We start from the raw sequence: 12746 nt of genomic DNA, 5'->3' as shown, positions 1-12746 counted from the left end.
TCAATCAGACTGGTGGTCAGGACCACACGTACTACATGTGCGATATCTTGTCATTTAATAACTTCTTATTGTAAATATTTATTTGGAAAGAATTCATTTCTTCTATCTTTGTATAGTATGGTATTGTAAGCCTCTAATTTCATTACAGTTTAAATGACCTTATCTCTACTGTAGAGAAGCAGCTGCACTTTCAGTATATTCGCTAAATTAAAACACATTAATTTTGTCTTAATTTACAAGTGTATTTATATTGGGGGAGGAAATGCAAACACTGTCAGTCTGATGAAACCAATGCAGGTCAATATCCCCTGAGAAAATTGATTACTTAAAACTGATTACTAAAGGCTGGAACGGAATATCAGATCTGTGTTAATATTTGATTAAAGAAAGACAACAGTTCATTTCCTGTGTTGATGTCGTGAATGGGAACAAACAGAGAGTGATGGATAACGTTTCTGAAGGGTTTGCAATAAGCGTGTTATTAGTTTTCAAAAAATAAAAAATAAAATCACAATGATTTTTAGTAGAAATGTGTAAGCAACGCAGCAGCTGATGCTTGTAGTAATGTAGGTTGTATGTTCAGTTAGCATCATTGTTGCTGTTATTTATTAATATTATGTGTCATCTTGTAAGTCATATTACCAGCTGCCTAAAGAACAGCTTTTGTTTTGTGATATAATAGTTATTTGCTTTCTACCCTCTGTTGCAAATGTTAAGAGTGATGTAGTGTTGCATGATGTGTCCTTTATGTAACTTTTTTTGAACGTCAACAGTGCATGTGGGTGTATGAGAGTAGTAGGACTGCGCTTGCTTGTGTGTGTGTGAGGGTGCATGCACGTGCTCACCGGCCATGCGCATGTGTGTTTGCGTGTGTGTATTTTGAGTCATACGAGTTACACAGTTGTCCTTTTTGTGGTGTGGGTGGACAGTGATATTGTCCCCCCTGGTGTCACGTGCTTTGGAATATGCTGGCTGCCTTTGTTGTCCCTCTGCCTGTTCTGCTTTTCTGGCACTTTCATACAATGGTGCACTTGAAACACTGTGATGTTATTAAGCCATTCAAACTACTACAGCTTGAATTCCAGCTCTCAGGATAAGGCTCGCATCCCAATGTAGGATACATGGCACAAGATACATCAACGAGGAACAACTGCAAGGATTGAGCGTAACATCAGAACAAAGGTGACGACTGACCCTGCACTGACTTATGAGCGCTTTAATCATTGTCAGTTTGAGACTGCATTTATAGAGCTATGGAAGGTGTCACACTAATGCTACTTTCAGTATTGCCATATCTATTTACCTGGCAAAATCTTACTGTTTTATATTTTCCTGCTTCATAATATGACTTACTGACACATTGCAGCCATTATTTATTAATACTGTATGACTGATTAAATTAGATGTGGTGCACTTGATAATATTATAGCACTGCAATCACACAGAGAAGGCTGAAGCAGTTTATTGAGTTCAAAAGGACAGGCTGTTCCAATTTTGTTGCATTAAGTTGCTGGTTAAGAGATATAAAATGTGTATTTGATTAGTTACTACAGTACTCTCATATGTTGATTTTGGTGTTGTTCTAGATTAGCTTTGTAGTATGTTGCTAAGTAGATAGTAATCCTTTAAGTGGTATAAACATTCTTGTAGTCATCAATAGCAACCTCAACTGTCTTTTCAAAATATGTAAGTGACTGAATGCTGTGACCTACTGTACTGTAACACTGAACTGACAACAGTGGAACAACAGCGCAACAAGTTCAACAGTTTTTTGGAACTACTCTAGGCGATGTCCCAGCGAGCAGATGCCCCTCAGTGCGGCGGGGTCGTGGTCGAGTTTGAGTCCGACGACATCAGGGATGCGAGAGCCAAAAAAGCCAGGAGTATACCAGGTTAACTCAACTTAAAATTCAGCTGGATTTTGTGCAATGTGTGCTGCAAATATAATGTGTGCTTATTTGACTTTCATGCATTTCCTCATAAGGTTCAGCTCTTATCTACCTCAAGGGTCCCAAGTTTCTCATCTATGTCAGTGGAGCGTTGTCAATGTGGGTAAGAATCATTTCCTGAAGAAACAGATTCCTGGAGCAATAGATAAGACATCAAAATGTAAATAACTGCAATGTAGTTTACTTACTGTAAACTGTGTGACAACATACAGACAGCCTCTTTCAAATCAGCACATAACGATGACCTTTGATGTCGCGTTAAACAGGGTGACCGCATGTGGCACTTTGCTATCTCTGTGTTCCTGATTGAGCTGTACGGCCGTAACCTGCTGTTGACTGCAGTGTTTGGATTGGTAGTGGCTGGGTCAGTGCTCCTGCTTGGGGCTTTGATTGGAGACTGGGTTGATCGCAATCCCAGGAATAAAGGTGCGCACGACAATTTCACACACGTTTGAAACCTTTAGCATTCAGAACGGAGATGTACATCAGTGGATTTCAATCTTGGGCCCAGGAGTGTGCTGGTTTCCTATCCCACTGAGTGGTAAATTGTATTCCCCTTGGTGTCTCAAGTGTAAATCAGTCCCTGATTTGATAGCTAGACTCAACACCAGCAGGACTCCAGGCACAAGATTCACAGCCACTGACTCATATCTGTCAAGGCGCACATGCTTTTTTACAAAATATATTATCCATGTTCTGAGCCTGAGACTCTAAAACTGCTTTTTCTGTCTTCTGTTTTAGTTGCACATGCATCTCTTTTCATTCAGAACATCTCAGTGACAGTATGTAGCATTGTGCTCATGTTGGTGTTCTCATATAAGCAAAGGATTGAACAGATTTGGGATGGATGGCTTACTGTGAGTAGACACTACACATCTGCCTGATAATTACATTTCATAACTTGATATTGTGTTGATCTGCAAACAGGATACTCACCATGATTGTCACACAGAGGAGTTATTGCTGCTGTTGTTCCCTCTGTCCTGTGTCCCTGTTGTGTCTGCTTCTGAGCTTGTGGCTACTCTGTGCTGTCATAGTAACATGTTGCATCGCAAAACTCACACAAGGTGGTTTGTTATACGGTGGTGATCGTCCTGGCAGATGTGGCAAACCTTGCAAGCACAGCGCTGACCATTGCCATTCAGAGGGACTGGATTGTGGTTATCACAGGCTACAACCGAGGACACCTAGCTGGTGAGGGGATTCGCTCTCTGTTTATGCACATGTTGGTTTGTATTCCATGTTTGTCATGGGCTTGCATTACTGTTTACGCTTGATAAATATTTGAATCGCAGAGAAATATCAGATGCTGGTCCGCTTCTGCTCTTGCTAAAAAAAAGTCCTCTAGTGGAAGCTCATTAACCTCTGTGTCTTTGATCCTAACAAAAGGGATGAATGCAACCATGAGGCGGATAGATCAGGTGACTAACATCCTGGCCCCACTAGCAGTGGGACAGGTCATGACCCTGGCCTCCAATGTAGTTGGCTGTGGCTTCATCCTGGGCTGGAACCTTGTGTCTCTAATTGTGGAGTTCTTCTTCTTGTCACGGGTGTACCGCATCGTCCCTGCTCTTTCAGTCAAACCGCCAGTGGTGGAGGAGGATCAGGTGTATCTGCAGAGAATGGAGAGAAGTCCACAAGGTATGGACACATATTTTTTCATCACAGATCATATTGATCTTTGTAGTCCTTGATTTTAACATTCAAATAAAATTAGATTTTGCTTAAAGGGCTGCAGCACATGCATGTACTAATAGCTAACTGCCTGTAGTTGGCAATGTAGAGACAATATACAGCAAATACGTTCAAATACAAGTTCAAATTTAAACTTAAGAATTCAATCAAATTTTTAAAACAGTTCTTTGGTGGCAGGACTGAGATTTGTGTCAAAGATGTTTCATGTTGTTTAAGGGAATGATGACAGTCACACTAAATTTGCAATTCTTTGAAATGACATCAGAAAAATTATGTGTAATTTCATTTTTTTTAACATTACAGTTTTCTAGATTGTGATATTAAGACTGCTGAATTATGATATACTTTAATTAGCCTAGAACTATCTTCTACAATGGGCTTAATGAGTCATTTCTTTAATTTTCTACAATCACATTAAATGGACTGAAGTCATTATAGAATAAAAATGATCAAGCTCCACTTTGAAAATCATTCATTATTTCACACAATTTGTGTACAGCACCCAACTGCCACAGTCCTCATTAGTGTAGATGGTGCGTATTTGACATATGGTGTGGATAGTAATAGGATATGAAGCTGAGCAGAGAGGATGGAGAACACCAACTGAGTCTTGTGCATTTAAAATTGATTGACAGAGGTGATGGATGAAATTGCTCTCTCTCGCACATCGGGGGAAGAAAACGTTGCACAACCTCAACCTCTGACAGAAGGCAACTGCAACACAAGCCTGCACCTCAAAGAAATTACAGACCTGCCGCTGTGTTTCCGGAGGTTCCGCTGGTTGGTGAGCACCTGTAAGGACGGCTGGAGGGCCTACTATCGCCAGCCAGTCTTCCTGGCAGGAATGGGTCTGGCTTTCCTCTACACCACAGTACTGGGCTTCGACTGCATCACCACTGGCTATGCCTACACTCAAGGTATTAGCGGCTCTCTCCTTAGTCTACTGATGGGTGTATCAGCTATCACAGGCCTGATGGGCACCGTGATGTTCACCAGACTGAGGAAGACCTATGGCCTGGTTAACACAGGCATCATCTCAAGCTGCCTCCACCTGGGCTGCTTGCTGCTGTGTGTGTGCTCCGTGTTTGCCCCTGGCAGCCCGATGGATCTTAGCTTGCTGATGCCCTACTTTACCTCCAACTCCTCTGCCGAGCTTGGAGGGATGGTGAGCCAAAGGCAAAAACACACTTACCCTCTGAGGGGAGGCAGCAATCAGCCACTGCTCCCCGACCGCTCCTCCATTCATTGGACCAACAACACTGTGCTTTTTGACAACGTGCCCTCTGGCACAGCGCCAGAGTCCTACATCTCCATTATCCTGCTGTTCTTGGGCGTCATCACAGCACGCATCGGTGAGTAAACAGACATCTAAAGCTGACTGGATTCAACAGACACCAAAAGTGAAAAGGGTACTTAAATATGAGCATCTGGCAATACTGATGATTGTCAATGGGCATAGCAGACACAAATATACTGCTAACTATGTTGAGCTATACATAAGAAACTGCAGTACAAAAATGCCAAAGATATGACTAAGGTTTAGAAAGTGTTACTGTTGCATAGTCTATCCATCAGAGAGCACTGTAAGAAAGCTGCAAAATCTCCCACTCAGTACATATACTGGTCACAATTATAGTATTTCTTTGTATTTTTTGCATTTTAACCTTATATTGATAATCAATAGTGCAGCTGCAATGTCAGTATGTGGTATACAGCATAGTCAGTGGGCCACCAGGATGCACCCAGTTAGCATATTTAATAATCATAAGTTAGGGACTCATATAAAAATATCTGTATCTGTGTCAGCCTGGAAGAAATCCAGTAACTATTGGGTTCTCGTTAACTACTCCCATCAAGTAAATATTTATGTGAAGGGCTGAATAAATGACCCGCTGTATTGACTATTGGCAAATTAAATGGCCAGGTTAACTTTTAAGCTCCAATGACATCTGCGTTTTAGGTCTCTGGTCCTTCGACCTGACAGTGACCCAGCTCCTGCAGGAGAACATCTGTGAGTCTGAGAGGGGCGTGGTAAACGGGGTGCAGAGCTCTATGAATTACCTAATGGATCTACTTCACTTCATCATGGTCATCTCCGCTCCACAACCACAGCACTTTGGCATCCTCGTTATCATTTCTGTATTATTCATCACCACCGGGCACACTATGTACTTCCTGTATGCGCACAAAGCCAAGAGAAAACGCCGCCTCGACACATAAAGGAGCAGACGTGGCCCACACATCCAAGCATGAGATGTTCACCAGCACTGACTCCACTCTGCACCTGTGAAATGAATGTCTCCCTCCTGTTCCTTCAGCAATCTTATTGCAACACTCCACTCCCGACGTAGCCATTCATTTCAGCACAACACAGCAAAGTGCCTGTCCCACCTCAGTCGCTTTCTCCCTGCGGGGGCCACGCGCCACAGCAGCAAACAAGAACTCAGGTGAAGTAGAGTGGGAGACACGCTCTCCCTTCGTGTACATACGTTGAGGTGGCTACAATAAATGCAGCAATGGTACCTCCAGGTGGAAATGTCCTAATCTAACGTACAACAGGACGCAAAGGTAACAGCTAAGGCACCAGCACACACCTTTGCAAAGCCTGTAGGGTTACTGCAAGACTTTCATCAAACAAGCCTGTTAACTTACATAGCTTTTTGGATGGGAGGGTGGATGGATGGAGAGATTTTTATAACCTTCACTCAGTTAAGAACTGACGTTGTGAGGAAAACTTAGCAGTGATATATGACAATACAAACAAGACAAGACAGTATTTTTACAAGTGGCGTCGATGTTACTGATCCGTCCACTTGGAAATATTCCAGGATGTCCAGAAAGGAACGTAAAGGGAACTCGATGTGAGATTGTTTGATTTTAAAAAAAATCAGAAAGGCAGCCCCTTTTTAAATGGACAGAAGTGAAAGGACAGAGTATTTCCTTCCCCTGGTTTGTTTCTCTGTGGATGAATCAAGCAAACATTTGCCTTTCTTTTATGCATGCAAACCTGGCTTATGAACTACAACAACAAAAGAAGATCACAGCACACCATGTACTTTAGTCAAACTTCAATACAAACTATTTTATTCTAATTGCTTGTGTACTTAGAGAAATAAAAATAGTTTCAAAACTTTCTTTCCTTCCCATATAAAGAGTGATATTAATAGTTTTATAGAAATCCAAGAGGAAAGCAATCTTCATTTTGTGACATGTTTGAAATCAGTGATAATGTGTTGATAGCAAATGTCGATCACTGCTAATGGCAGTACTGTATTACATTTTGCTTCATTCTTTTGTAGTTCTGATGAACTAAACTTTACCTTACCTCAACTAAGAACAAGAACACTGTTGGGAATATGACTTGGGAATTACTCTCAGCTACTGTATGTTTTCATATTTCCTTCATGTACAGTGGAAACAACATCAAAGTTTAACCTTTTGTCATACAACCAGCAACACATCTCAATATATTTGTATAATTTTCCTGTGAAATTTCTGTATTGTATGTTGTCCTTATTTTTCAGACTGACTATTATGATAATAAAGATGACTGAAGAGGATTTGGCCTCAAGTTGTCTGAACAGAACAATCAACAAATACATATTTACCATATATTATAAATTGCTACTCTAGACAACTTTCTACAAAGTCATCTAAATATACTGCAAAATGTCATTGTTGACATTGCAGCTGTATTTGGCCCTATTCAGTCACAGCCTGATACTTAAAGTCATCACTTCAACCTTCACATGTTGATGTTACTGCACCCTACTGGAATCAGTCCAATGAGAAGGGTAAGACACATGGTTCAATACTGTCTGTCCCTTGTGAACTCTAAATATTTGATGTATAAATTTACAGAATCCATACAACTACTTCCATGGGGCTATTTGAGATTTTGCTTCAACTTGCCTTTAAGCTGCAGTCTAACTATCAGAGAGCTTACACAACCTGAGATATAGTACCACAGGTAGAGTAAATTCATTAGTCAGAATTAAGCCGTAGCACATAGAATGCTATCGTGGTTCTTGACAGAAACATCTGAAGTATAAAGGGGAGGCTACAAGAAAAGGACAGCTGCAAGGAGGAGATAGAAAATATTTACACAGTATATAAATGCTGAGGATATTTACATATCACAGCCAGGGAAGAGCCAAATGCAAATGTAATTGCTTTTTGTGGCCACTAGAGGTCAATGTCATATTAAATGGTCATCACTACACCAATACAGGAAAGCTTTAGGCCTTGGTGAACTAATACCACACACAGTATCTCAAGACTGTATCTAAACCATAAGATTTTGTAGAAACTGTCAGAACCATTCAAGAATAGAATACTTTTGACAATGATCCAGATGAGAACAAATCAGGAAACATGAGCGTGGATAGATTAATGGAGTGGAATAATGTTATATATCAACCATCTAAAGTCCTGAGTTTTCAAGACGGAATTCATCCAGAACTGAAGGACATAGAAATCCAATCTGCAGATCTGCAATGTGCAATATCTCCACAGTGTAAGTTCACTTTAGTCATATTTTCTACATACTGGTGCACCAGTAGAATTAAACATCAATACAGCACACGAGTACAGGAAACCAAGAAATGATGTGCATCTGCAATATTGCCACTGTGCAAAGGAACAAAAGAGTTCTTACATACTGGGTTACCACTGGTACTCAATTTACATTAGCAGCACTGTGCATCTGACTTCATGTGGTCATTAGAAGCTTCTCATATCTTTATATGCTATTTCCACTCCATGAAGATGATGATATTAATCACCAGCTCCTGCCACCATTATAAATCTCTAATTTGTTCCACCAAATTAAGCTTGTGATGCTTCCATCACAGTCAGTGGTAGTGTGTAGTTACCTTGGCAATGTACATAAGCCCTGAGTAGGCTGGTAAAGGCAACTAGCCAAGAAGAGCTGTTGTTGTACTCACTGTTGGGAAGCTGTTTTACTGGAAGCAGTACACACTGCTGCAGACCTGACAAATACTGAGCTTGAGAAAGAATTAGTAAAAGCCAATCAGTCATTCACTTTTGCCCTGAGCTACTTCACAGGGGTCAGTTTGTTTAGTGCAGCCAATAAGAACCCCATTGAGCTGAGAAGAAATAAAAAGCATGCTGAATGTTACATTAACATCTGCTGATGTCTCCTTTTTCAGTTGTTATGAATTATGAAGGTCACAGAGAGGATTCTAAATAAAGCCAAAGTGGCAATGAACAAAATTCCACTAGAAAAATGCACCTGCATTGGTGAATAATAAATGAATAAAAACAATCTAAGGGGCTGTGTAAATGATCTCTGCTGTCAGAATCTGTTGATCCAATCAGAAAGTAAAGCTGTCCTAACATTGCTTACAGCACTTTAATGACTTTTTGCTTTGGAGCAAAAAAGCAACAAAGTGCCAGATTGGTTTTGACAAAGCCTCAGTTTGCCCATGTATTATTATTAGTTAAATTTTCAAAGTAAAACCCACCTACCCGGCAAGATGATGGGCTTTCCTCTATTTGAATATTATTATAATGGAGGAAATCTCAACAGCAACAGATAAAGGTCTCAACGACCTAATGCAAGACAAATGTAAATTATCCATACAAATCTAAAATAATTAAGTAATTGACTAGGTTTGTTTTTGTAGGCGCGGTTTATTTTGTGAGATTGTTTGTATCCTTTTCATTTCTGTTTTGCATATTTTACACACACACACATGCCGCTAGCAAAACATTAGCTAAACATCAGCCACAGTGCAGTTACGGAGCTAATGACTTTCTGCAGAGAAAGCAGGTTGACAACACTTACCAACTGATTCATTCACGAAGACATTTCGAGGTTCCTCAACTGCTCATCTATCTACATGGGGAAACTAATCCATGGTTGAAGATTTTTATCGCCCTTTGCAAAGGTGGTAGCCGGAAGTGACAGGTCTTTCCTTGGGTTTGATTGGTCAGTCAGCTCACAGGTGTATTACAGACGTGATAGATCAACCGCCGCGTCATCAATTTATCATGAGATCCATTATTACCTCTTGCCATATTATTCAGTTATTTTTCATGTTTTATTTTGAGTTGAACAGAATATTAGCTGTAAGTGAAACAGGTATGATTCAATAGAAACAACAAACTACAGCCTCCAAACGACCACAAAGGTAAGCAGAGCCGCAAGCCGTGTCGATTAATCAATAAGTCGATCAACGGAAAATGCGATTTGCTGTTATTCTTTGTCAAAAGCCGATAGATGCAATATCCTGAGGTTTTAGGCAGTTGGTCAGACAAAACAGGCAAATTAGAGACACTGCTGCGGCTTCTGAGAAATGACATTTTACATTTCCCACGCAAAACGATTAAAGAGAAAATAATTGGCAAATTGCTCAGTCATAACGTTGCAGCCCGTAAGTCTCAACAAAAACAGCACATTATAACCTTCATGAAAATATGAATTATAGAGCTGTTATATTAGACTACATTAGTTTTTGGTAGGTGTACTTTACTGCCAGTGAGTGTGTGTCACTTCCAGCTGTATATACTGTATATTTACTGAAAATTGGTTAAAATATTTTTAGTGGTGTGGTAGATGGAATATTCTTCATTCCAGCTGGATAGAAAAGTCTCTGTTGAGTCAGTGCCTCATTTTTGCCTCATTACCTGTCAGAAAAATAGATACCCTGCTCTTACTCAGAGGTGTAGGAGCTAGTACAATGTTTCTATCGTCCTTTAATGCCCCATGTCTCCAACTTGTCTCAACAAATTTGCCTCCATGTTGAACAGAACGCCATCAGTGATCCCATTTTTCTTGCGTATTTTTGATTTGTGCCTGCAAAACACAGTAAAGACATTAATGCAGAAAACACAGATTACATTCCTCATTCCTACACTATGTGGTAATGTCACTGTTTCTTTTGTTTGGTATCTTTTTGAATTTTTTATGCCATTGTGCAGCTGTTGAATTTCTGTACTTGACTGGGTATTACTTTGGAGAGGGGATACTGTAACAAGCTCAACGGAGTTTCATCACTTTTTCAGTCTTTTGCAGTGCTGCAGGTCTATAGTAACAGTGAGCCTCCCACGGTTGTCATGGTAGTCCCTGGTTAAAAACTATATTAGAGCAAGCTCGCTAACAAATCTGACTTTAGGCATTCTCACTTTGCAATTCATTTACTTGAGAAACTGGGTCAGTGGTAGCACATTAAAGCTGGAGTTGTCCTCCTGGCTGGGGAGGAGAAGGAAGGAAGACAAGGTTGTTTTTAGATATTGAGGGCCAATGACTTCCTTAGTTTCCTTCACAGAGAAATGGTATAGAATAACATATTAGCAGAAGCCAGTAACATACAGTACATAGGTCCAGTTTACTATCTAGAATGGTTAAAAGAATGTGGAAAAATGAGTTTCTTTTCTCAATCAGGAAAAGCCACTTTTGTGTAACCAGTGAGCTTAGGATGATTTTAAGAGTAGCTGCTCCTTTAATTAAGTCAGTGAAATCGCAGCTGATGAGGAATGATTGATCAGCTCATTCTGAATATAGAGACCCCAGCTAAAATTATCAAGTTCCAGTGAAGAGTTGAGGGGTGAAATTATCTGACTGAAGTATTCAATACTATAGTCAGTATTATCTGACTATAGTATTAGTCTGATATCTTTTAAAGATATATTTTGTATATGAGGACAATGGGCATCTTCCCAATCCATTACTTCCTAAGAACAAAAGAGCACAGTGAAATGATGGGGCTCACCTCACATGAAAGAGAAACAGCACCTAGAGATGGGGACCTTTTCTCATTCAGCAGTTTGCTGTATCAGCAGTTTGCAACAGCAGCACAATTGAATGGCTTTGCAAGGACCCAGTCAAGCATCACACTGCTGACAGAGGAGGAAAAAAGACATAATGATAATAGATAAAGTGTTCATATGAGGAATTAATGTCCTTGCTTTACCTTGGTCAATACACGTAGGATCATGCTATTCCCTCTGCACATACACTAAGCAACTGACAAGCTTCATTTAATTAGGAAGCGTCTGACAACTCTGATCTGAGTAAAAACAGATACTTTGTGCTTGTAGACCAGCTTAACAAAATACTGCTCCACAGCAGCACAAGTGCTGACAAACTCCACAGAGAGCTTTTAAGGCTCAACTGCACTTACAGAGTTAGAAAAAGAAATAGCTGGTATTAGGGGTACAACTATGATTGTTTTCATTATTTATTACTTTATCGAGTAAATGAACCACATTAGTGTAGTTGAAGTTGATAAATGAATTACTGTTTGTCTGAAAAAATAAGCACTTTGATATTATTGACTTTAGCTTGGGAAACTGATATGGACACTGTCACAATTTTCTAGACCAAACAATTAAATATAATCAGTGACCTGAGGAATTAATTTGGTTCATTACAGATTAATTAGAAGATTAAGCCCTGAATTGACAAAGATTAATAGCACCTATCATTATTTCCCAGCATTATGTATGTGGTCAAAGTGTCTGACCAGCAGCCCCAAATTCATAGAAACCCATTTTTTGATGTATAACAAGCAGGAAATTCTCATATTCGAGAAGCTGGAATCAGAAAATGTTCAGTATTTTTTCTTGGTGAATAATTGACACTGTTAAGTGATTTTCTTTCTTATGACAAACCAATTAATCAACTTACTGTTTCAGCACTAGCTGTTATTAAAGGACTGTTGTTAGTTGTCATCACTGTCCGTGCTCCTCCAAATAACAGGCAAATGGAGACATACCAGTTCACAAAACGCTCCACATATCACATAACATTTACGTATGTGCCTGCATTAACTGATCCTTCTGTCTCTCTCTATCTTATTAGAGTGATGAATATAAGAACAATAGTAGATCTATGACGTGCATGCTTTTACTCTAAGAGCTGCTTGTAGGTGACATTCATTTACTGCATTGTATTCTCTCTGAGCATTGCTTTAGTGCTTGTGCCTGAATGACCTTAAACCTAGACACACGTAATACATCTCCACCCTAACAAGTGTTTGACCTTTCAATGTTAAATATCCTGCCCAGTCCTGAATCTTGACTCTCTCCTGCTTTCGGGAGATTTTGAAACTTCCTTTTTGGGGCTGTCTAGCTCAC

The 12746-nt window shown here is 39.9% G+C and overlaps 1 protein-coding gene across 1 annotated transcript; it reads left to right on the top strand.

Moving 5' to 3' along the window:
- The first annotated feature begins 1482 nt into the window (after nt 1–1482).
- Nucleotides 1483–5978, top strand: si:ch211-254p10.2 (solute carrier family 40 member 1). The gene is made up of 8 exons (XM_051076263.1): nt 1483–1892; nt 1985–2052; nt 2216–2375; nt 2691–2806; nt 3017–3143; nt 3339–3581; nt 4280–4996; nt 5605–5978. Exons 1-8 carry the CDS (start codon nt 1790–1792, stop codon nt 5862–5864), a joined length of 1794 nt encoding a protein of 597 aa, XP_050932220.1. The 5' UTR covers nt 1483–1789; the 3' UTR covers nt 5865–5978.
- The last annotated feature ends 6768 nt before the right edge of the window (nt 5979–12746 follow it).

The sequence above is a fragment of the Lates calcarifer genome, linkage group LG15 (genome assembly GCF_001640805.2).
Source record: "Lates calcarifer isolate ASB-BC8 linkage group LG15, TLL_Latcal_v3, whole genome shotgun sequence".
Classification (NCBI taxonomy): domain Eukaryota; kingdom Metazoa; phylum Chordata; class Actinopteri; family Centropomidae; genus Lates; species Lates calcarifer.
This window is presented reverse-complemented; position numbering and strand designations above follow the sequence as displayed.